Source organism: Cynoglossus semilaevis, chromosome 10 (genome assembly GCF_000523025.1).
Source record: "Cynoglossus semilaevis isolate Cse_v1.0 chromosome 10, Cse_v1.0, whole genome shotgun sequence".
NCBI lineage: Eukaryota > Metazoa > Chordata > Actinopteri > Pleuronectiformes > Cynoglossidae > Cynoglossus > Cynoglossus semilaevis.
The window spans coordinates 3282856-3308095 of record NC_024316.1 but is presented as its reverse complement, the minus strand read 5'-3'; the positions used below and the strand labels follow the sequence as shown (position 1 = coordinate 3308095).

At 39.6% G+C, this 25240-nt stretch overlaps 3 protein-coding genes across 6 annotated transcripts in view; all 3 read left to right on the top strand.

Moving 5' to 3' along the window:
• elapor1 (endosome-lysosome associated apoptosis and autophagy regulator 1) overlaps positions 1–971 on the top strand; it is a 9631-nt gene extending 8660 nt beyond the window's left edge. Inside the window, exons 21-22 of the mRNA XM_025059079.1 lie at positions 1–120; positions 190–971. The exon at positions 1–120 is cut by the window's left edge and continues 46 nt beyond it. Coding sequence (XP_024914847.1) covers positions 1–120; positions 190–273 — 204 coding nt within the window. The 3' untranslated portion in view covers positions 274–971. The remainder of the gene's footprint in view (positions 121–189) is intronic.
• A 383-nt stretch (positions 972–1354) lies between these two features.
• On the top strand, positions 1355–12425 carry mapk14a (mitogen-activated protein kinase 14a). Of its 2 annotated transcripts, none has more exons than XM_008318176.3 (12): positions 1355–1790; positions 4014–4143; positions 4293–4351; positions 6796–6907; positions 7056–7085; positions 7227–7274; positions 7366–7480; positions 7741–7812; positions 8873–8952; positions 10376–10454; positions 10974–11147; positions 11243–12425. In XM_008318176.3, exons 1-12 carry the CDS (start codon positions 1672–1674, stop codon positions 11272–11274), a joined length of 1050 nt encoding a protein of 349 aa, XP_008316398.1. In that variant the 5' UTR covers positions 1355–1671; the 3' UTR covers positions 11275–12425. The 2 variants fall into 2 exon arrangements, with proteins under 2 accessions (XP_008316398.1, XP_008316399.1); XM_008318177.3 differs by lacking the exon at positions 8873–8952 and adding an exon at positions 8381–8460 and having other exon boundaries at positions 1360–1790.
• Positions 12426–13039: 614 nt separating this feature from the next.
• srpk1a (SRSF protein kinase 1a) lies at positions 13040–25178 on the top strand. Of its 3 annotated transcripts, none has more exons than XM_008318172.3 (16): positions 13040–13195; positions 13816–13870; positions 16697–16824; positions 16938–17046; positions 17181–17268; positions 18073–18160; positions 18580–18686; positions 19020–19185; positions 19280–19305; positions 19400–19646; positions 19733–20125; positions 20234–20334; positions 20897–21004; positions 21171–21240; positions 22611–22757; positions 23750–25178. In XM_008318172.3, exons 1-16 carry the CDS (start codon positions 13183–13185, stop codon positions 23932–23934), a joined length of 2031 nt encoding a protein of 676 aa, XP_008316394.1. In that variant the 5' UTR covers positions 13040–13182; the 3' UTR covers positions 23935–25178. The 3 variants fall into 3 exon arrangements, with proteins under 3 accessions (XP_008316394.1, XP_008316396.1, XP_008316395.1); XM_008318174.3 differs by having other exon boundaries at positions 22611–22703; positions 23750–25173; XM_008318173.3 differs by lacking the exon at positions 22611–22757 and adding an exon at positions 22189–22281 and having other exon boundaries at positions 13041–13195; positions 23750–25173.
• Positions 25179–25240: the final 62 nt, after the last annotated feature.

Genomic DNA, 25240 nt, shown 5'->3' with positions numbered 1-25240 from the left:
GAGTCTGAACTGCCTGCTGCAGACAGCTGTGCAATAATGGAGGGAGACGATGCAGAGGAAGACCTGATGGACCTCACGAGGAAATCCTTTTTTAAAAGAATGAAGACATTCCCGCGAGAGGTCAGTAACAATTTAGATGTACGCCATTTTAATGCTGCCTTTCACGACTCATGTTGTCTGTGTTTTCAGAGAACATCGGATGGTTTTGACTCTGTTCCCCTGAAGTCGTCATCTTCCCACTTCAGGAGAGATGACTCTGACTCAGATGATTAACTCAGAGTGAACGGTTCTCAATACTTGAAGTTCAGAAAACATTAATCTTGGAGCACAGTACAGAGATGAATATCAATCAGTGTGGATGCATTATATTTATTACACAAGTTACAGGTTTAAGGCAATTTTATTTGGTAAGTGACAGTTTCATTAATTATTGGTCATTTGTTAGGTGTTTAAACCTATTGATGAAAAACAGTATAGTATATACAAATAAAAAGTCTCCATATTGGGGATATTATGTGTTTTGGATATGTTAAAGTTATCTACATGTATGACCCAGATTGTGGATAGAGTTATGGTTTTTGTTCACATCAAGTTTTTTTCTTTAGAAGGTCTTTGTATTTTCTTGTGTTTGTTTCATTGTGAATGCTTGATGTTTTTTAAGGTCACGTTGTGATTTGCATGTGTTGCATTTTGATAATTGCTTCACTTTTTCTACTGGTAAGATTTCATCTAATGTGCCTTTAGGAACTCCTTGTAAAACTATGTTGAAGAGGGCATTTGGTTCACCGAGTTGAACTATACATTGTTTTTAATTTCATTAAATGACTACTTATTAGCAATAGTTGTGGTCATTTATTAATGATTTGATGATGTTTTTTCTCATATGGACTATACAAATAACTGCATCAAGGATTTGTATTAAACAAGACATGTTTTTTCCACAAGTGCACAATAAACATTTATCTTCAGCACCAGTTTGTATTGAATCTTACATAGATTTCAGATTTTAATCTCAGAACAGTAACTCTGAATCTATTGTTCTAAAAAGAAATTAACGTTATTATAAAATAATATTTTAAAAAATAAGAAGACGGTATTTTTAGATGTTACAATTAAAGTTAAATTACAATTCATATATTTATTTAATAACATAAAGATCCTGCATTTTAAAAAGGTTTTGTAAATAAAACAAAAAATGTTTTTAACTAAAACCATTACAACCAGTCAAGTCAATTTTACAATATTGGTACTTTAATAAAGTATTCATCCAATATTTTTTGTAATATGAGTTATGTTATAGGGGAAGCGTTAACCATTGTTTTTTCCTAGTAGTCCTTAAAAGCAGCAAGGACCTGCTGTCCCAAACCAAGACACTTGTTCTCGCGAGACATCACGTCATACTGCAAGCATCGGTCGCAGGCAGGCTGAAATCTCGGAGGAATCTGGAAACGAGCAGAAGAGAGAAGAAGCGAAAGTGTACAAAACGTGCACGCAGTCGTGTTAAGCTACTAACGGGCGCAACAATAGTGCGTTCTACTATTATAAGGTTTATAAAAACCTGTTAGTTAGCTCCCATTTTCGGAACTTGGAAAAAGTTGAAGTCCGGCTCGGAGGACCCGCCTCGGGCAGCGCACAAAGTGCAATCGTTGTTCCGCAGCTGCTTCTGCAGGAATGTCGCAGAAAGAAAGACCCGTCTTTTATCGAGAGGAGGTCAACAAGGCAATATGGGAAGTTCCGGAGCGGTACAAGAAGCTATCCCCGGTAGGCTCGGGCGCCTACGGCTCAGTGTGGTAAGTTAGTTTTCCTGTTAACTTTTTTTTGCGTGGGTTGTGGAACCATTACAGCACTAAACTCCCATTCATTGAAGCGAGGCCTGTGCTGCAGATGCTACAGAGAGTTTAGCTTCCCCTCTGTTAGCTCTTCCTGATTGTTAGGTCAGCGAGGTGCAGACACGACGTCTGTGGGCGAAAAAGTTGTAATATGTCGCGAAAAACCATCGCAACTTATCTGTGCACTTTACATTGAACTAATGCATTTCTCCCCAGCCACTTTATGTTTAACCTTATAATATATATACACGAGTCATTATCCGAAGAAAGTGCATTAGCACTCACAAAATTGACCCACATTTCTCAATGAAGGCAGCATGCTGTGTCAGCACAGATTACAAGCATATCGAAGTTTAAACACCATTCTGTCAAGTGTAAGTATTATGTGCTCAGTTGTGAAGCTCTGCAGAAAGCAAAATGTGTTCTGGCTAATTGCTTAACGAATGTGTTTTTTTCAGTAATTTACTACATACTCAATGTCAACAAGCGCTACCTGTTTTGAAGGCAAGTTGTTAGCACTCATGTTGCATTTCCCTTTTTTTCGGTCTGTGGAAGCCGGCAGTAAGTCACATCACGTCCGACAAACACTTAGTTGGTTGTGATCAGTTGCCAAGGTGGCAAAACAAGATGTTTTACACCAGAATCACAGCAGGTTCTGACAAGGCTGGATTTACAAGTGACAGGAGTGCAGTGTGTTGAAAGTGCATACAGTTCATATTTAAGGTCGCCATATTGGTTTTGGACTCTGGGATCTTTGAGTTCATATGACCTGAAAAGCACAGATACTAAGCTGTTACCACTAATGGTGTGACTGGGGGAAACCAACTCAGGAAACTAAAACTCGAACTCAACTAAACCTAATCCAGATGAGCACTTTTAAGTCTTTAAAATTGTTTGCTGTAATCCAGCTAAAAATAGCACAACAGTATTGAACAATGTGGAATCACTTGTCTTGCCTAGCCACAATTAGTATTCCAACAGCCTCTAGGAAACCAAACCCGCAAATTGTGCTTTAAGGAATCCAGCACTGAGACCCAACTGCACTAAAATTGTTTGACAGTGCTGTCAGTGTATATATGTATGTATATGTGTGTATATATGTATATGTATTATGTATATCTCAGAGCAGCATCTTACATAGCTGTTAACATGAAACATGTCAGTTATTTAATTATGTTATAAATTAATTATCCAATTAATTTATAAACTGATGCATTTTTATTTATTAATAATGTAATACATATTTTATTCAATATCATATACTTCCATATTACTGTACAAAATTTGTCATTGGGAGGAACCAATAATTATACCAATAATAAGTGTCCAGATGCGATGATGTGTTTAAGTGCTAAAGAAAATGTTAATTAATGTATTGGCAAATATGGAACATATATTTATATATTTTTAAAAAAATCCCATCAGGGAGTTTTCCTGAGGATGTTTTTTTCTAGGTTTATTTAAGGCATGATTTGTCACTTGATGTGCTAAACTTTTTTCTTTCATAAATACTATCAAATATCAGACTGTTTCTGCAATAATGGAAATCACTGCTGTACTTGTGTTTGGTATGACTATGTTCCTAGCAGCATACAAATGTACAGCTCAGGCATCTGTATTTGGCTGTGAGGTTAAGTGCATGTCACTGATCAGTGCTTCACTTTCAAGGACCTTGGTGATATGTGAATGTCATTATTACTGCTTTGTGGTTAGAGGGTTAGTGTGCACACACAGGTGGTACGTTGCCTAAGTAGTGTTGTGCTGATACTATCTGGGACACAATATTTTGAGAGTGACATTTGGTTTAGTGAACAGATGTTTGTTTTGCAAATGTAACCATGCCAGCTGTGCTGTTGCCGGGCAATAGGATAATCTGGTGTGGGGCAGATTAATGGCTGCTCGCCAGTGTGATGTTTTTTTGAACACACTGACACACATAATGCAAGTGTTTACATGGTTTTTTACAAGTTTATTGGAAGTCTCTGTTGGTCCAGGTTTTACTTTTTGCTTTGGAGAATTTGACACTGTTTTCATCATGCAATGGCAACAATATACATGAAAGCTTGGAGTATATCATAGTTATTGTTATTGAGGAGGCTAGGATCTATTAGTAGTAAGAGATGCCCTGATTCACAACATGCATGTTTGAGATTATTGTCAAAATCTTGTTCTGCTTTTTGACAGTTCATCATATGACATGAAGAGTGGTGAAAAGGTGGCCGTAAAGAAGCTCTCGCGGCCATTTCAGTCCATCATCCACGCCAAGAGAACGTACAGAGAGCTGCGGTTGCTCAAGCACATGAAACATGAAAATGTGAGTCGCAGTTTGTCCATTTTGTTGTTCTGTGTAAATATTAATTCTAAAATCACATGGTGTGTCTCATTATGCAACAACTCACAGTATGTGTCAGAGTACAACTTCTTGTTTCTTATGTTTGTTTTTTTTTTTGTCATGTCTCACAGGTTATTAGCCTCTTAGACGTCTTTACCCCGGCAACATCTCTAAAGGAATTCAATGATGTGTAAGTTTACAATGTTTGTGTTTTTAAAATAGAAACCTTAATCCTAAATTGTCATTGTTGTGCCCTTTGGACTGGGGTCAGACTATGTCTTTTACTGTAAGTGCCGCATTTATTTTCTCGGCAGCTGAGAAAGCACCTGGATGTGAGCCAGGAGGGAGAAAGTGAACACTCAGAGAACACAGAGAAACTGTCAGCTGTGATTATTGCTCTCTCTCTCTCTCTCTCACTCCGTCTCTCGTTCTCCACCAGCTTTTTATTTATGCTTTCTGGTTTCTGACATTATCAAACATTCTCCATCGTTTGCCCTTTTGGCAAACTGTTGTTTAGTACTTTTGTTGAAAGTCGTTAGAAATGAGATGTGTCAACTAGACACCTTGTTCTTCAGAGGGTGATTCTCTGAAGAACAAGGAGTCTAGGTGTCAAGGTGTCTTCTTCCCTTCTCGTAGGTAGGAGAGATTTTTTCCCCAGTCTTGAAATCAGGTTTTGATGAAGTCCTGTTGACACCTGACTTATGACCCTGTCTCAGCTGTGAACCTGCGGCTGGACTTCATTTCTCAGTTTATTTTATATTCCTTCACATTCTGGTCGTTTCTTGTAATTTAGTACAGTACACAGCGGTGCTGCTCTCAGAGACTGTTCATACTTTATATGACAGCGGTGTGTTTCTTATGCTCCAGTTCCATGTCATTAGTCTGGGAGGAAAGCTTCAAAACCCTGGGCGATTATGTGGATCAGGATCCTGGAACTTCAAGGTTTCGTGGCTGTGTACCTAAGATAAATGCCATGTTACCTTCAGTTCAGTATGTTGAGCATGTTTGTTTGGAACAGTGGGAGTTGCAAGTCATTTTTTGAATACTGCAAATGTGCAGAATGTTCACATTTTTTCAAAGTCTCTCCCTAGTCTTTGTCTAGGGAAAGTTTAAAGCTAAGGATTTGGAAATGGATACAAATGCATTACATTAAAAAACATTAAATACATAACAAATTAAATATTACCACAAAGTTTATAAAGGTTCGGAAATAACAGAATTTTAAAAAGGTTAAAGTTCAACCACTTTTCCCATTTAATTGAATACAATTTCTCAACTGAAATAGCAGCTGTATATACAGTATTTATGTCTATTTTATTTATAAAATATACAGAGCTGCACAATTAACGCAGTGTAGGGTTCAGTCTGTAATGAGCAGCAAAGTAACAAAACCCTAATCTTCCCACATACTTGACAGTAAATGAGATGTCACTGTTACATCACCATGGTGATGCCCTTCCCTCCTCCCTGCTCCGTATCATAATGTAGTTGCCCAGAAGTAGTTCAAGATCAAACATGTCACTTCTCACACTCTGTTCTTTAGTAAATGGAAACTTAAAAAGAACAGAAGCAGTGTTTTCATGCACACACCTGGACGTGTTCAGTCCTTCAGTAACTCTGACAGAGAGAACATGTGAATGCATGTTTATGGCTCAGCTGTCAAAAGGGAGATGTTTTTTGTTTGCCTTCAATGTTCTGCATGTGATGAAGTGTCGAGAAAAACATTTCAGTTATGCAGGTGCTGTAAGCGTGGTTTCCCTGTGGTCTAAAAATACAGCATGACTCACATCACTGCAGTGAGGCTCTTCGCAGCTCCACTGCTGCTCCTGTTCCTATAGGCGAGAGGAAAACACAGGTCACTATTTATACCGCCTTTTTTCAAGGCAGGTGAACTTTGGAAAGTGTCTCTGTCAGTGCGGCTGAGAACAAGTTCAAGCAGTACCAGAGGCTATTTTAAAGCCCTAATCTCTGTCTCTGCGCTGTGCTGTGAGAAAGGGAGAGGAGAATTGTTTGCATGTATATTTATCCAGCAGCAGCAGCACATATTTTGGCTGCTAAAATGCCTCTGGTGCATCCTGCTCTTGCTGACTTCCACATTTTCAAATTCTGTCAGAAGTTTTCTTCGCACTAAAATCTGCTCCTTTTTATATAGAAATGTGTTGTACAGCTGTAAATAATCACTGATTCATCAGTTGACTCATCTGTTGATTCGTTTTCTCCTCTAGTGTTTTGGTCTGTGACAGTGCTTCACATAACAGCTGTATTTAACAACTAAGTGACTTCCACAGCTTACCACTAGAGGGGGGCCACATACCACCAGTGATACACACACCATAGTTTGAGAACCATTAGTCAATGAAATGCTGAAGAATATTGGAAAAATAATGTTTCCTGTAAATTTTAAGCAACAAACAATATGTTGTAAACATGTTTACTTCAAATATATTCTTTTTTTTAAACTTAAGCCCTGATTAACTGACTTCTTACAGCCGCTTATCTTTAACTTTACATTTCTCACCAGACCTTGCTGCCACTACAAATGTGTTTTTTTTAAACCCCATGACTTTGTGAACTGTAATAAAACCTGGATCTATGTCTTTTCAGCCCAAAGTAACCATCTCTGATCATTGACAGGTACCTGGTGACTCACCTGATGGGGGCAGATCTCAACAACATTGTTAAATGTCAGAAGCTCACAGACGACCATGTGCAGTTCCTCATATACCAGATCCTCAGAGGGTTAAAGGTGAGTGACATATTCTTAAGTGTTAAATAATGTTTTATATACTGTATATGTTGTAGAAACCATCGAGTCTGTACAAATATTGAGTCTGCAGTGCAGCACAGTTGAGTGATGATGTCATCTTCTGCACGTCCTTTTTCTATTTCTACAGTATATTCACTCAGCTGGCATAATTCACAGGGTAAGAGCAACATTTTTGTGTCATTTTTAGTCTCTCACTTGAAGCCGAATGTCACCAAGTGTTTTATTCCCCAGACTTGTGTCCATCACCTAAACCTAAGTTGCTAACAAATCACATTTGTTTCTCACTTTGTTATTGTAGGATTTAAAACCTAGTAACCTGGCTGTGAATGAAGACTGTGAGCTGAGGGTCAGTGGAAAAAAAACCCTCATTGGGAAATACATTTATTCTTTAAAAAAATGCAAATATTGAAATTTTTTTTCCTTTTTATTTGTTTCAGATTTTAGATTTTGGTTTGGCGCGACACACTGACGATGAGATGACTGGTTACGTAGCAACCCGCTGGTATCGAGCACCGGAGATTGTGTTGAACTGGATGCATTACAACATGACAGGTACAACTTCACTGATGCCTGTGTTTTTGTTTTAAAACTCTACCAATGTTGGCCTTAACTGTTGATAACTGTACTGTATCCCAGCAGACAAACAGCTTTGATATTCGCATTGTTTTACTAACAAAGTTACAATGCTTCTAGAAGCTCTGTGACTATACATTAACTGAACTAATATCAGTTAATTACACCATCTGGAATTTTTTATTTTTTTTTTAAATGAGTAAATCCCATTATGTGTGTCCTGCTTCCCTGTGTTCCAGTGGATATTTGGTCGGTGGGATGTATAATGGCAGAACTCCTCACTGGAAGAACTCTTTTTCCTGGCACTGACCGTATCCTTTAAAAAAGAAAAATTAACCATGTACATAAGACTATAACTCCTGTGTGTTTGGACAGATGTATGCCAGCGTAGTTAAAGAAGCTGATGTGTTTTCTTTCTGTTTGTGTCCGCCTATTAGAGAGAAACAGCTTTTGTCTTCTAACCTGACTCTGCCTCACAAAGAAATGTACCAGCACACATACACCTGCTGGCACACCTCCCTTTGGCTGGTCATACGACTCTATGCTGCTGTCGTGCTGGTCCTGGTATTTTCCTCCTGCGTCACACCTGCACCATGTACTGTTGGCACCGGTCCATGTGTCATTTGTTGACACAGTTTACAGTGTCTGTGCTCACAGTCGTCTTAACCTCTGCCTATTTCCTCTTCCTGCGTCTGTTTTGTCAGACTAACAGCAGTACTGTAGGTGAAGCTGGCCTGTCAGTGTAAATTTGTCCGTCCTAAAAGTTTCTATACTGCTTGTGAATCATTGAAGTGATTCAAGTTTTTTTTGAAGAAGGTCAGTACATACTCCCCTTCCTCCCCCAGACATTTTTGGTCTTCCTTTACCATTTGTTTGTAGAGATTGATCAGTTGAATCTAATCATGAAGTACGTTGGAACACCAGGGCCCGAGCTGTTGATGAAAATCTCTTCAGAGTCTGTGAGTTTCCAGAATGATGCAAATGTTCTTTGTTTCCCTTTTAACCAGTCCTCTGCTCCAAACCTTCTTCTCTGCAACGGTGTGATTCACTGCTTCTGCTTTTCGTCAGCATGTTTTTTTCCCCCCTATCCTTCGGCTTTTTAAATTTGAGGCTTGCTCTTCGCTTCTCAAGCAGAGTGAATAAATTGAGGCCTGCTGTGACATCAGTGTCACACAGGTGATTGAGTGCAAATGACGGCCTGGAAAATCTATGCCCAACTATTGTTTCTTGCCTTTTAAACGTCGGTTCTTTCCCCAGACTTTTTGGCCACAGTCATTACTGCGTTTTGAGTTTGACACTAGGATTAAGCTCAGATACAGCTTCATAACCATCTCTGCTCTGTCGCCATGCTCTCCTTAACACACATCATAGATATAAACCAACTACAGCAGATAATGCGTCTGACAGGAACACCCCCAGACTCTCTAATAAGCAGGATGCCCAGCCAAGAGGTGAGCGGGTTCTTCAGTTGAACCGTCTAATTAGTAGTAGTTAAATTTCTGCACTTTTTTGGAAATAAAATCTAATATTCAGAAGAAGTATGTTCAGAAATAGTCCCCGCAACGCTCTTCAAAAATCTTTGGAAACAGAAAGTATAAACTGGAAAGTTCGTACGTTTTATATATATTTATTGAACTGATTACAGTTTGGATGTAAAAGGCGAATTATTCAGAGATTTTGGTTGAAAATCAGTGCACGACTAACTCAGAGAATCGTTTGTTAGTTTGAAAAAAGTTCTTCAGTGAAACGAATGAAGACCTGAGTAGGATGACCTTTGCTGTCATTGCACTGTAATGATGTCGGCAGCTTTAGCACAGACACCCAAAAGTAACACAAATGTTGTAGTAATCAAATGAGCGGTGGCTTAATTCTAACGTCCGTAGCTTGGTAAACTTAGGACAAGCAGTAAAGCAAATGAATAGTTAATATTTAGTGTATTTACAGTTGTATTAGGTGAACTAATATTAGGTGAACAATATTTTCTGGAAGTTTGTTCTTTAGTCAAACAGAGTTTAAAGACAAGAGCATGGTTTACTTTCCTTTTTTAAATTTGTTTTCCATAGTGATTATTGTGATCTCTGCCAGGCCTTGATGCATGTGGTTGTTACTGTAGCCACAGGCAGCTTAAATCTGAGGTGGATTTCGTATGCATCTCTTTTGCTTTCCCTTTCACCTGGGTGGTGGCAAAGTGTCTCAGCTTGTTATTTCACACTGCAGCTTGCACAACTGCTGAACTTCCTGATGCTAACAGAGCTCACAGTGTGTCCTTTTTCTGTTGTGCAGTTCTTGCAACCTTCAGTGTGGTTTTGTGTAATTCCGTTATAAAAAAAAGAAAAGAAAAAAGATGTTTCCTCAGGGCTGAAGAGTCTGCTGAAAATCACAACATAAAAAGTTCACTTAAGAAAGAGCTACAGCACATTTTCCCAGAGCAGCGCGAGAGCTTGACTGCACCATGTTTTGTTATAGCTTTTCAGCACATCTTACTTTTTATGTTATCTTTGACTTTCATCATCAATAATTATGCACTAGCTGCTTAAGTGTCACTTCAGAAAATCGAAATTTTAAAAACAATTCAAGATAACAGGTTAGAAAAAATACATTAAAAAAATACCTTAACAAAGACTAAGCTGCAGGAGAAACTCCATTCAAAGTGACGTTAAGCCTAAAGTTGTTTAGTTGAAGCTAAATGTATCATTACATTTACAATGTTAACCACTTGTTACTAGTGTTACTAGTGTTAAATGTCAACATTTATAATTTGATGCTAGATTCAATGGTATATTTAGTATTGTTGTTGGAAACAGACAGTGTTGAACGTGAACAGCGTGTTGCTGCTGGTTGAACCTGACATTGGTTCACTTTTTTTTTTCCCAGGCTAGAAACTATGTCAGCTCGTTGCCAAACATGCCCAAGAGGAACTTTGCTCATGTTTTCATTGGTGCCAACCCACAAGGTAACAACAGAGGTCTGACTGACAGACGGTAGCACTCTGTTCTGCTGCATTACCGGATACGTTCTTTCATGGACTTTAAGATGTCAAATGTCTGCTATATACAGCTCTTTAGAACTAACTCCACCGAGGATGAGTTGGAGGAACATTTCTTTGACCCTAAATGTCCTAAAATATAAATATAATTCCAAATGTAATGCAACATGAAACGTGACATGAAAAAGGAAAACTCTGTATTTATTTAACAGAAACCTGGCATTGTCACATACTGTTTCTGTTATGTCTAATATTGTTTTAGCAGTGGTGACAGGCCATGTTGCATTTTACTTGAAACATTATTTTGAGCATGTTTTAAGCCAGTTGTGATATAAACTACTTTTTACAGTAGGTTCTGTAATTACCACCTGCTGCTGCTCAAATCTCATGTCCTCTTACTTATTCATAGCCATACAGTTACTGTTTATGCTGAAATATATACAGATATTCTCCTTTGAGATTCAGTTGTTTGAATGTGTTTTAAAGCTGTGGACCTGCTGGAGAAAATGTTGGTTCTGGACACTGACAAGAGAATAACCGCAGCCGAGGCCCTGGCACATCCCTACTTTGCTCAGTACCACGACCCCGATGATGAGCCTGAGGCTGAGCCTTATGACCAGAGTTTCGAGAGCCGTGAACTGGAAATAGATGAGTGGAAACGTATGTGGTTGAAATGATTCAACATTGCAAGAGAATTATGACAGTGATTCTGTGAGTACAAACGAAAAAAGTTCAAATGATTTTATGTCTCCCAGGATTAACCTACGAGGAAGTTTGCAGTTTCTAATCAACCGTCTTCGACGAGGATGACATGGAGTAATAAAGACGTGCCACCACAGGATCTCACACATGTATGTTAGTGGCAAGGACACTTGTATTATTCAAATAATCTCTATGGTCTGAGAGATCGTTCTTCAGATTATTCTCTGAGGGATCAATAGCAGCACAAGGGGAACAAGAGCTTGAGCATTTGTAAACCACTAATGTCTGGTGTTGGGCAATGTTACTTGCTGCCATTTGTGGAGAGAAAGAAAAAAATCTTGCCTCACACATTTTAAAGTAAAATTTAGACTTTGATGACTCATCACTGTGACTCTAAAATGCTGTAACCACCTATAGCTGTTATTTGTCATTTAAATTACTATTGAGTAACTTATGAATGTTCTTTTATTATGGCTTTTCAATCAAGACATATGCTCATACACATAGGTATATATGTATGTATATGTACATATACATACATATGTATATATACATGTATATGTAAGGAGAATCTGTCACATAAGGCACAGGTTCACAGGTTGTTTTGATAACGATAATGTTCATCTGTGCGTCTGTTTTCTCCATGGTCCTTCCAGTATTTATTTGAAGAGACAACTTCAGTGTTTTATGTCTATGTGTGGCAGTAGATTTTACAGTTTTTAACTTTTTAGATGTTTGTCACCTTTTTGAATGTGCTTCTGCTGTCTTTTTATGGTTATCACTTGAATTTCACACTTCAATTAGTTTGAATGCCCTCCGAGACATTTTGGCAACACATAATCTGAGCCTCCTCCGTAGGACAATGCTTTTCAATGTGGCTCCTAAAAAGGAATATTAATATTTATGGGTGAATGTGCTACTCAGAAATGTGTAAATATGTGTGCCACACATTTTATAACTGGATTTGTTGTATTTCTGTCAGGAAACAATCACATTTAACATGTCGAAAACATCTGCGATTGCGTGTTGTTGGTTTACAGAATTTGAAAAGTGTGATGCTGAAACATGAGATAAAATACTTTTAAGTGTGTAAATGAGGGATTATACATTTATTTATACTTTGTGGAGGTGGTATTTATAAGCAACAATCTTAAGCTTCCTCAATCGATTTTTGAGTCAGCAGATTAATTACTATGTGCATTTGTTAAACAAAATAAAGTCATATTTTTAAGAGCTTACTAGTATGTTTATTGCCTCTTACCCATGTTTCACTTCCCCATTTAGGTACAGCTTTTATTAGAAGTGTGAATACTCATGAATTCATTAAACCACATGGACACATTCTACATTTGTTTATGTGTTTTAAGATTGATGCCATAATATACATTTTATTCTGCACTTTTTGTCATTTGAAAGAACTGGGTCTATCAGTTAGCGACATACATTTTACATTTACAAAAACGTTTGGATATACGTTCTCCTGCATTGTTGGACTGGAATGTTAAACACCAGCTAACACCTGCTAAACACTGCATCTTCAGTATAAATGATTTAATTATTCATTTATGCAAATTAGATTAATTTAGTCATGCATTTTTCATCTAATTTGTCAAGCATTATTCTACAAGAAATATTTTAGCATACAAGAAAATTAAATGATTTACATTCCCTTATATTGTTGCTAATATTATAATAATAATATAATAGCTTACTATAAGTCTTAGGGCTACGCATTAAACATAACGTAAACACTAGCTCATGACATGACGACATTTAGGCAGACATCTGTTTTAAACAGTGACTGTTCTGTGAGGTCATGTGTTATCCACTATACATGAAAGAGATCTGCTGTTGATGACGTAACGATGCCCAGGTGGAGACTTCTTCCCCCACGCATACACATACACAGACACGCACACACACTCAGGTACAGTGCGCAGGCGTGGAATATTCTATCAGTGGTGCTTTAGCTAACCGCTAAACTCAAGCCAACATGGAGAGGAAAGGTAAGTCTTCCCACGGACTGTCTGCACATCATGTCTTAGCGACGTTAGCCGTAGTGTCGACATGGAAGCTTGGGGCAGTGCTGTGACGTTAAACCGAACTATGTTCGTTCATATTTTTAGTTTTAAGTGAAGGAGTCTGTCACGCACTATTGAGCTCAGGCGATCAGCGTTAGCTACACAGCCGCTAGCGTTAGCTTCAATGGGACATGTCGGGATTAGCAGAGAGCGCTGCGCTCGACTTTCTAGCCCTTTCTGATGTATTCACACGCTACAAAGCAGGCACCGTTCACCGACTGCTGTCGTATAAATATACTGTCCACCAGTGCATGCAAAACGAATGTTACAGTGGTGAGGTGAGAGGTTCTACCTACAGAATGTCTGTGTATAGTAGCTTCATATAGCAGGGCATGACAGGGTCTCCAGTATGTTTGTGGGTGACAGATGCACCGCAGGTTTGATTTAGGATGCTGACATCCGCTAATACAACATCCAGTCGACACGAGTCTCTATCCTGAATCTCGTGTTGTCTTTTTTCATCTGTCATGGTTTGGAGCTTTTGAATTAACAGCAGCTGTAAATAATGGCTTAATTAACATGCCACTGCTTTGTCCTCCTGACAGTTTTGGCACTCCAGGCAAGAAAAAAGAGGGCGAAAGCGAAGAAGACCAACAAAAAGTAAGCGTCTACCCTTTCTGAACCTGTTTGTTTCACTGCCATGCGTTTTGTCCGCTGTTAACGACCCTGACACATAAGCTGCAGTGTGTGCCATTTACAGAGCTGCTTATACAGCTTATATGGGCTGAATAGTATTTTCACAGCTTCAACTGGAGCCCATTGAAGTAAAATGTCATAAATAGGTCTGTCTTCAATGTGTGATTGCTGATGAATAGGTTTACATTTACATTACATTAGTGACAAAATACATTTTAAGGTGTATGTGTCAACAGTGTTCACAACCACAAGCAAGTTGTAAGCAAATATTGCCTGAACACATGAAGCTGATGTCAGGCCATTGTCTGCACACTGACCGTTGTTGGTTTAAAAAGTCTAATATTTGTTCCACGAGCCTTCTTTGGTCTCAGTCAGGCCAAGTGTAATACAGTAAAACATGTAGAAGGTTAAGTTGGGTTTGAATGCAGCACATAAACCTGCACAATTCCATTAAATTTCTCATTTCAAGTTTTTCTTTCAAACATAAAGGCACAACAATTGCACCTTGCAACAACACCTTGTTTCTACTGGTTAATTCATATAATATCATGAACCCACTCAAATTAATTTAAAAAGTGCAGCTTTAAATCATGTGTGTAAAGGTTATAGACCAGATATGCTAAGTAGACTGTGTATAGTGTTGTAAATAAGCTGAAGGTGTTCGGAATGGAAGTATAAGGGTAGACTGGATGAAGAACCAGCAGGCCACAGAGGCGGTGTGTATGTGAAGGTGTGGTATAGAACTGAAGGATGCAAGATTAATAAAAAGAGCTGTGAGAATTATATGCCATATAGAGAATATATTGGAAAAAAGGTAGAAGATAAGCTTCCTAAAAGATAAAGTGTCTCCTGTTCTCAAATAGGAGATAAAATCAGCTGGTATAATTCAGAAGAATGCTAAAGGGAGATGTAGAGAGGCCCCCTTTAGCCCCCTTCAAAAGCCCCCCCCAAAAAATGCTGTATCATACCATGACTATAGTCCCTGGGTGACTACATGCAATGAATGTAACATTTGGATTTTGGTGCATTTAAGAGTCTACTAATTATTCCATCAGTGCCCTCCTCTGGAGTGTTACATAACAGCTCTCGTGCTATATTTACCACAGTAGAATAAAGAAGCCTACATCAGTTCACCAAAGCAAGATTTCTCTTTAAATCTAAAAACATAATAAATCTTGATCTTTTGAGTGTGGCTCAAACATGTATGATCAATAGACATAAGAATCTTTTGCCCATGAAGTCAGATGCACTAGAAATAGTCCCCTTGCATGCCACAGTCATCCTTGCATACCAAGCACACACGTGAGTGTGTATATAGAAGAGCAGTCATATATCCTGGAGTGAACTGGCTGAAGACGGAGCATAAAAGTCATCTTAATTTTAGAGAGTGCTGGGGTTGCACTGAGCCAACTTTTGGGAGAATCAGACCATTAGGACACTACATATCCCAATTATTTAGTCTTTCTGTAAAAAAGCATCAGCAACGGCGAGCAGAGATGATATAACTGTCATCTTAAATACTCTTTTTTTTTTTTTATTGTTGTTTTTAATGTCATTGAATTGGTGCAAAAATGAATTTACCTGTTGTAGTTTTGCTTTTTTTAAATTATTGAAAGATCAAGCAAATATTGTTAATTTACAACGAGTCAGTGCTAGTGGACCCACTCCTATTGTAGGAATTATATTCCATACTGGGACAGATTAGAATTTAATCTGTCTCCGTTGGCTCAGGTGTTAATTTGGCAGTGGACAAATACTGAGCTTTCAAGTTGTTGATTTACTACTGAACATCTTGGTCCACTCTGTCCCAACTATAAAAAGATGGACAAAGAAAACTCTGGCTGCAGAGGGGGTCATCATGTTTTAGAGTCACTCAAAGGGAAAATTAGCCGTTCATGTCCAGTCCCCTTAGTTACTGTTGCTAAGGTCCAGTAAACTTTGAGAACAAACAGAGTTTCAGTCCTTGTACTTCATGGAAAAATCCAAACTATTACTACAACTAACATAATAATTACTTAGCCAAATGTAACTCTTTGATCCTCTTGGGGATTTACAGTGGAATACCAGTGTATTTAAAGAAATTTGACCCAACTTGCTCTGCAGATTAAAATGATGTGACAGATTTGTAGACTGCACTTCTCCTACTGTAAGTTCATCCAAACTACCAATGCTTTTTATGCGTCTCTTATGAGTCTTTATCATGGCTCTAATTATACACGTACATTTTTTCCTTATCATTATCAAACCACAGTTGTTCTCTATCAGATGAGAATCACAAAGCTTTTCCACAGCCTAAATTACACTGCATTGTCTTTTTTGAAAGAGAGAGACCCTCCTCGCAGCCTCTCCTGATCACCAGTGTCACTTTTACACATGCTGTCGGAGCATAATTAACCAGAATGACCCAAATATTTGGATAAATGATGAGATTTAGAAAAAGTACAATCAATCAATCTGCAATATCCTGCTTGATGTCTTTTTTTATGCTGTTGAAAAGGTCATACAACCTACAGCACCCAGATAGCCCCAGATACATTCACTCTCTGCATAGTCTCTGTTTATCAGCTGCTGTATTTGTCATGTAATTTAAAGTTGTGTTCAGTAGTTGAGCCGTTTATACTGTTAATTATCTTGTGATTGGTGCAGTGTGTCTGTGGCCTTTGGGTGAACTTTCCCAAAAAGGAAATGCATTTCTGTAATTTAAAGAAACGTAATGAGTCGGATATACTGCAAATGTCAGGGTCGGTGTTTATAGCAACACATTAAATGCTGGGTTTGTCTGTATTTCAGACAGCCAACCAACCCCCGAACCAGAAAACAGCCCCAGCAGGAAGCTTCACCTCAGGAAGCAGAGGAACAAGAAGAGATCCTTGGCTCTGATGATGAGGAGCAGGAAGATCCTAATGACTACTGCAAAGGTGAATCGTCTTACCCATCATCACTGTGGGCCAAATTACTGTTCTATGATCACAAAAAAACCAAAAGCATACATTTCTAATCATAATAAACCAACCTTCTTGTTCTCCCTTAGGCGGCTACCACCATGTGAAAGTAGGAGACCTTTACAACGGGAAGTACCATGTTATCCGGAAACTGGGCTGGGGACACTTCTCCACTGTGTGGCTGGCCTGGGACATTCAGTATGGACAAAAATCTTCACTGCATATGTTGCATACACTGTTGTGTTTTGAGGCCTGACACTGGATACCAGACAAATCAGTGTCTTTCTGAGACTGTTTTGACACATGTGTGTGTGTTGTTGTTGTGGCTGCAGGGTGAAGAGGTTTGTGGCAATGAAGGTGGTGAAGAGCGCCGAGCATTACACAGAGACAGCGGTGGACGAGATCAAACTCCTGAGTTCTGTGAGTCGGTGGAACTGTGTCCTCAAAGAACAGTTGTTCTTGACCATGACCATGTATTAACGCCTTCAGTGCAGACACACCGTTTTTAGTTATTAAAAGCACATGGCACAAAATCACAAGACCATGTATTCATGTGTGTGTTCTGTGGTTCTGTACATGCAGTACAGTACTGTCTGGAGCCTTCGAGCAATTTAGCCTTCGAGCAATTTAGATGCATAGAAAGACCATTTGTCATTTAGGCTCTACCATAGGTTTCCCAGCTAATTTTAGATTACATTAGAGCCTCAACATAGGGCACATTTTGCATGGGGTAATAGATGAATGGTTAATTTTGCTGCATTTGCCTTGTGTGTGTGTGTCTGTAGGAAAGTCACCTTAGAGTCTTAACAGCTTAAAGACGGGGAAGGAGAGTGGCACACAAACATAAAAAAATCAATTTGGCTACAACAATTTTATGGAACACATTTTGCCTCGGCCGGAATCATAATGTATTATGTTTCATTACATTACATTATATTATGCTAGAGAACTCTGCTCACACACTGAGCAGGTGCGTACGTCAGGGGAGAGAAATACAATTTATTTTAGGTGATCGAAACCTTGGGCTGAACAAGTCTCCAAATGTGTTGTCTGGTCATGATGAGAGAAATAAGAATATTAGCTGACAAGGTAAAGGGCTTGGTGTACAGGGCAAAAGAGGAAAAAAGCTAAAAAATAGTGATTTAGTTTTATAATAAACATACATACATATTTTATTGTGATAGTAGTAAAATTTGGCTTTGAATGTGTTTGTTTTATGCACAGGTCAGGAACTCAGACCCTGGCGATCCTAATCGGGAGATGGTGGTACAGCTGCTGGATGACTTCAAGATCTCTGGAGTCAACGGGACTCGTATCCTTCACAGCCTGATGATGAAACTGTGTTCTGTTTTAGTACACTGACGATTTTACTAGAAAGACATAAACAGTTCAAAATAGTTTCACCTGTTTTTCTTCTTAGATTAGTTAAATGCATTACATAAATAACATAGTAAACTGCTGGTGTTAGCTGTTTGACTGGACTGAACCGTGTGTCAGCCCTGAACCTTTTGTCTGTCTAAGAGCCCTCTAATGCCACTGGGATTGTTGTTGGTGTAATATGACACTGTTCAGGAACACGGTATTGTCTGGTCACATGTTGTCCCTTCTTTTGCGTTTAAATAATACCGCTCCTTGTGTAGATGAAAACACTGGGCCTCCACACAAAGTCAGTCGTGGAGCCTGAAGGGTTTTTTATTTGCTCTCGTTTTCCTTGACCGCTGTGATCTTCAGATGTCTGCATGGTGTTCGAGGTGCTGGGCCATCACTTACTGAAGTGGATTATAAAGTCCAATTACCAAGGGCTGCCACTGGCATGTGTGAAGAGCATCATAAGACAGGTAACATGATGCTCCCGGTGCCACACCTTCTCCAGGCAAAACACATGACGGAGGTTTAAGTCACTGCTTTGTCTAGTTACCAAGTAACTAGACAACTAGACATTCAGAGCTGATGTAAACAAGATGTCTAACATTGAACTTATTTCTAAAAGACTTCAGATTCTCTGTCACACATTATCAGAGCTTTTTACTGATCTTACCTTTAAATGTTTGAAGTTGTTGGCCTCTACTTTTGACTCTTTAACTTTTATATATTTTATATATTTTTTATATTCAAATGTACTCTCAACTCCTGTGACCTATTAAGGACTGTCCTTGTGTTTTACCTGCCAGGTACTTCAAGGTCTGGACTACCTGCACACAAAGTGTCAAATCATCCACACAGACATCAAGCCAGAGAACATCCTGATGAGTGTGGATGAGCCATACGTCCGTAGACTGGCAGCAGAGGCCACAGAGTGGCAGAAGGCTGGAGCTCCGCCCCCCTCTGGTTCTGCAAGTACGAGACATGGAAACACTAAAACACGCACAGCATTTTTCTCCCCACAGCACAGATTCAATTTGTTTGTACTAATGTGATTTTCTCCTTCCAGTAAGCACAGCACCTGTACCCAAACAGGTATGTTGCTTTTTATTATTTAAATATTTCCTGAGGCAGCAGTCTCCTATTGGCTGTGGATGACACGTTTTTCCTTGTGTTCCATCTCTGACAGACAGTAAAAATGTCTAAAAACAAAAAGAAAAAGTTAAAAAAGAAGCAGAAACGCCAGGCAGAACTGTTAGAAAAGTGCATAATGGACTTAGAGAAAATGGAAAAGCCCACAGAGACACGAGAAGACGAAGATGAGGAAGACGATGTTCTGCAGTCCCCAAAGGGGCGAGCGTGTGCTCCTCTAAGACAGGTCTCCCTGCAGGAGATGGGACACGCTGGAGATGCAGGACAAATGCACGAAACAGACGGTAGGAAACACAAATCACCAGAATAAAGAAGTGCTCAGAATCTGCACCTAAATAAATCCTCACCAGTTGTATCTCTATGTTGTCAGAGAGCAAAGACCACACTGACCTGATGATGATGATGGGACCAGACGGACGGACGGAGTTGAACTGTAATGGTTACGTGGATGAGCTGCAGACTCGGTCACAGCGGAGGGACGAGGACCATCACAATGGCAATGCAGACCCCACTGACAAGTGTGAGGTACAGGAGGACGCCGAATCCCCCGTCCACTTCATCTGCAACGGTGTGGTTTCTACTGTTCTGGATGAGCTGGACACTGAGATCGAAGGCCGGGGCGCGAACAGCAGTGACGCTGCTGAAATGAGCCTTCCTCCTGGTCTTGAGGAGGAAGAGCTGGAAACCATGCAAACCATTCTGCAGGAGGAGGGAGAGGACGAGCAGAGCTATCAGTACAGAACCGAGGACGGCATGCGGGACGGTCAGTCCGACAGTTCTAGTGTTTGTTTTTTATATGTCAACTGTAAACCTGAATGTTTTAAATTAGATTCCAGTTCATCCTTGTGTTTCTGTGTCTTATCACTTACAGGCAAACAAACAGCAGGAGAGCTGCTGGTTAATCCGCTTGATCCACTTAATTCAGACAACATTAAGGTCAAGATTGCAGACCTGGGAAATGCCTGCTGGGTGGTGAGTACTTCCAGTACAGTCACAACCAGATCTACAGTATTTTTATATAAATGACTGTTTATTACCCCATTTATAATGTCATTGACACTCGTAGAACCACAGAAATCATTACATTTCCTTAGTGTTCTTCAGGAGTTTCTCACAATTTGTCACAATAACAAAAATCCTGGAAATATTTGTGTGCTATGTACAATTGCTTAGCCAGGATGCATTATGGGACAGGTAGTTTATGGTAATCGTACTGTACGTAAATGTAATTAGAATTGGAAATGAATAAATAAGAACTGTTGAATTAATAGCCCTGTATATGTGCAAACAGAGACCACTGCATTTTACCCACTCACAAGCCATTAGTATGGACTATAATCTAGATGTTGATTTCAAGACAACCATGGTGCCCCAGTGGGCCACATAAGATAATGTGGTGGGCTACATCTGGCCCATGAGCCTGGATTTAAGACGTGGTCTTGGGCCTCTGTAAGCTTCTGATATCTTCACATTCAGTATTTTAAACATTTGTTGATGTTTTTTTTTTTTTTTTTTTTCTGGTTCTCCTACGCAGCACAAACACTTCACAGAAGACATCCAGACCCGGCAGTACCGATCCTTGGAGGTTCTCATCGGTGCCGGGTACAACACGCCGGCTGATATATGGAGCACAGCCTGCATGGTGAGATGCTGCAAACAAACAATCAGATGGCTATAATCCATTATATCTGCTGGATCTCAGTAGACCTCATTACGGGAGTGCATCAAGTGGAGGAGGGGTGGGGTGGTGGGGGCATGTTTTCCCATCATCCATTGTCTTTTCTCATGTTGATGGTATTGTCTCCTAGGCCTTTGAGCTCGCCACTGGGGACTATTTGTTTGAACCACATTCTGGAGAAGATTATTCCAGGGATGAAGGTATTGTTGGGATTTTCTTTGGTCCAGTTTAGTTTGTTTCATGTATAATTTGACATTAACATAGATGTCTGTCACTGGATGGTGGGCTGGGTCATTGTTTAGAGCTAACATGTTTTTACTGCTACTTTAAAAAGCTAAAAATGTTTTGGTTTTTTTTTTTGTATAATGTATCGCTATTCATACAGTATGTCTACAGGTGAATTGATTCACCTGTATTGTTTTTATATTGATAGGATTTTTGTTTCTGCTGTAACTGCTGTAGATGTAGAATGTCTCACGTGTAGAAAGATGTGAATCCTGTTATTCTGAGAACAGATATTCCTGTGTTTATGTCCTCTCTAACACCTCCAACCACACATTTCCTGCCGCACTGGAGATGAGGCCATCTTTTCACTTTCTCATCTCTCTTTTTCTTCACCCTCCCCTGGCTCACCCTCCATGCTTCCTTGTTCTCATCGTCATATCTTCTTTATGTAACTGCTGTTGGCTTTCTGCCTTCTTCAGTTCTCCGGCAGCATGTCGCTCCGATTTGCAGGGATCAATGGCATGATTTAGTCTGCTGTTAATCAGTGTTCACCTACGGCACGTATGCAGAAGTCTTCCTCTGTTTTCAGGCTGTCTAATCTGGTTCAAACATCTGATGTACGTGTTTTTTTGCACACGGCGCTGCTGGCTTTGCTCAGGGTCCTGTTTTAGCTCTGGTTCATTTGTTGTGTTGAAGTTACTCATGTGTTAAATGCTTTTTTTATTTATTGAAATGTTAGCGATCACGGTCCGTGTCGTTCTTCATCGACATCATCATTCATTTCTCCTAATCTATTGTTCCACTGGCTGTTTATCATCCCTGTCCTCTCCCCTCTCATTTGCCTTTTCCTCCCCTCCCTCCAAAACTGTTTCCCCTTACTGCCTTTCATCTCCCCTCTCTCCTCTGATGTGCCTCATTTCCAGACCATCTCGCTCTCATGATAGAGCTGCTCGGTAAAATCCCTCGTCACTATGCTCTGAGTGGGAAATACTCAGAGGAATACTTCACCAACAGAGGTATGCCACTCCTCTGTCTGTGGCCTGCTGTGGGAGCCGTGGCGGAGGGCGGGAAGGAGGTTAAAGGTGTCTGTCAGCACGTCATCTGTGGGTCCTTCAGACAACAGCAGTCTTCCAGATTTTGTCCAGAAGCCTTAATCTAAACATGAACTTTTAATCTCTGCACCACAGCGTGTGCAGTGGTGCAGTGTGTCTGTGCTGACCACCTGAAACGACTCCTGCCCACTCCCACACACCCACAGCGGGCCCGTGACTGTGACCCCGTCTGACTCTGCTCTTTGTTGTTGTTTGTTCTTTCCCCTCTTCTTTTGCCACCTCCTGCCCTGTAGACCATATAGCGCTGATCATTGAGCTGCTGGGGACTGTCCCACGCAAACTCATAGTGACTGGCAAATATTCCAAGGATTTTTTCACCAAGAAAGGTAACACAAGAAGCGTCAGGGTCAGGAGTAGAGTTTGTAAGTCCTCACGATCAGGTGTGTGCCCTTTAAGTCAGTCATGACATGTCTGCTTAAATTAAATGCACTTTAGAAACCTTTCAAATGAAGCTCTGTGGTGAGCTTTTAAAAATGACAGATAATGAAATGAAACTGCTAAAGATTTATATTAAATTTATATTAAACTATGCACTGCATAGTGTTGAAAACAAGTAATAAGAATGTGAATTTACCTTTAGCACACTCTACTTTTCTGTTTAAGAATTAAATTATAGATATATTATTATCAACAAACGCTGAAAGTTGAGTTCTTCAGAACTGTTCTGCAGTAAGGGCTTCACCAAATAATTAATGTCTACAACAAACACAAACTCATCCTTCGATGTATCTTTCTTAATACTTTTTAAAATATCGATGGGATATGTCTTTGCCTATTTGCTCTTTTTGGTTCTGTCTGTGTAAAACACCTACAGGCTCTATTTCCAGATAAGTATGTATGTAATATTAAATAAACACAAACAACTCGGTCCTGTGGGCTGCCCCAAGATCACCAGAGCAGGAACATTGATAAAATTTTCCGAGATGTATGATCTCGTCACTCGTGTTACTGAATTTGTTTTCCGCAGAACAATGTCAAAGTTTGCCAAATTCTGAAAGTGTGGTCCTGTAGATGGTGTGTGACTTGTCTGCCTTTAGTCCAGACCTGTCTGGTAATGAAAAGGTCAGGCTTATCATAAAGACAACTGAGACAAGGTCAACTCTATTATACTGCGAATTGGGTAAAAATTCTGCTTTTTAAAACCGCGTCAGCGACTGTCCTCATTTCCTCTTAGTGAACAGATCTGGGAATAAAATTCTCTGTTAGTTATAATATTGAATAAATATAAATACTAAAGTGCTTCAGCTTTTCTGGAAATAGATGTTGTATCAAGTCGTAATGTTCCTGATTTTTCCTCCTACTTCTCCTGAGTTCACACAGTTCTGTTTAGGACTCCTGGGCTACGACTCAGTTCTGTGTGCTTGGCTTTCAGGTGACCTGAAACACATCACAAAGTTGAAGCCGTGGGGTCTGCTGGAGGTACTGATCGACAAGTACGAGTGGCCCCGGGAGGAGGCAGAGAGCTTCACAGACTTCCTGCTCCCCATGCTGGAGCTGGTCCCTGAGAAGAGAGCCACTGCAGCTCAGTGCTTGCGCCACCCTTGGCTCGCCCTCTAGTGGACAACTCCGACATTTGCACCTCTCCTTCCTTCCTCTCTCCAGAGACTGCAACAGATCACTTTCCAGATGGGGCATATCAGATGAATATTTATTTCTTTATATTTTGCTTTGAATTTTCTTATGTTTTTTTTTTTTTTTTTTTGCCGTTGAGCTGAGAATCCTGTGTATGTTTGCTTTGTATTTGTACGTTATTTTTCTGGTGTTGATGATGTCAGGAAACAAGTGGATAATATTTCTTTGTGGTTGTGTTGGCTCCAACTGCTGTGCTGCGTTCGTCCATCCAGCTTAGCAACCTGTCGTCGTACTGCTAGTGACTCATCCTTGTTTGTTACACTCCTGCACTAAATCCCCAAACAAACCAAGGATATGTAGCCTTTATTAGTCACGTAGTCCCTAGAAAAAAAAAGAAAAAAAGGACCGGCTTTCACTTCTTTTCTCTTAGCTTCATTAGTGCTGTGTTCATTTTTTTATAACTTCTGTTATCTCATATTACATATGTATGGTATCTATAGTGTAATTTCTGATTTAGGTCTAGGAACCTGTACACTGGGCGGCACATACACTGACTGCAGTGACGTTCACAGCATTTCTCTGGACAGAACAGCTTTTCCTTTGGAAACATCTGCTGGTTGATAAATAGTTCACCACTTTAGCCCCGTCAAATCCGTTCACCCGATGATTAGCGTGGTTAGTTTGAGTTAAGGACGATGGTTTGTTCGCATGGGAGGCTGGTTTTTCCTCATACACCTAAACTTCAGAATTATATTGTTTTAAAGGATCCGACCAGTACGTTTCAAGAAGCCCACTAAAGGAAAAAGAAGTGAAACAAACTGTATATATCTGTACCAAAGAGTTTGCCTTTATGTATATTACAGTTATGTACAGTTTCTAACAAATCTTATATCTTAGCTAAAGATATTTAGCTGGGTAGCTGTGTTTTATTAAAAAAAGGTGTATGGAAGATGTTTGAGCTCAATTGTATGTATGGCCAAGTGTTCAATAATTTTGTTGTTTTCTTTCTTCCAACCATAGAAACAGTGGCTCCGATTTTACGTAATGGTGTGTCAAAAATCTATCACATCCCAGTACAGTAGTCAGTGGTATCATCAATGTATCTGCTGAGGCCTAGGCGAAAACTTCATTTAGATTCGTGTCAAATTCAAGAACATAGACTTTGTCAGCTGTCAATTTACAGAACTGTACAAGACCATACAATAAAAACAAGTTCATACCGTTCAAAATACCTGTTTGTAGTAATCTGTTCTCCACGCCCCCTAGTGGACATCTCAAGTTGGTTGCTTCT

Excerpts from the sequence above, each read along its gene's own strand:
- mapk14a (XM_008318176.3), top strand. The coding sequence starts at position 1,672 with ATGTCGCAGAAAGAAAGACCCGTCTTTTATCGAGAGGAGGTCAACAAG. Across the intron at positions 4,144-4,292 it reads AGCACATGAAACATGAAAAT|GTTATTAGCCTCTTAGACGT; the intron begins GTGAGTCGCAGT and ends CATGTCTCACAG. Across the intron at positions 10,455-10,973 it reads CATTGGTGCCAACCCACAAG|CTGTGGACCTGCTGGAGAAA; the intron begins GTAACAACAGAG and ends TGTGTTTTAAAG.
- srpk1a (XM_008318172.3), top strand. Across the intron at positions 17,047-17,180 it reads TGGCTGGCCTGGGACATTCA|GGTGAAGAGGTTTGTGGCAA; the intron begins GTATGGACAAAA and ends TTGTGGCTGCAG. Across the intron at positions 19,647-19,732 it reads ACAAATGCACGAAACAGACG|AGAGCAAAGACCACACTGAC; the intron begins GTAGGAAACACA and ends CTATGTTGTCAG.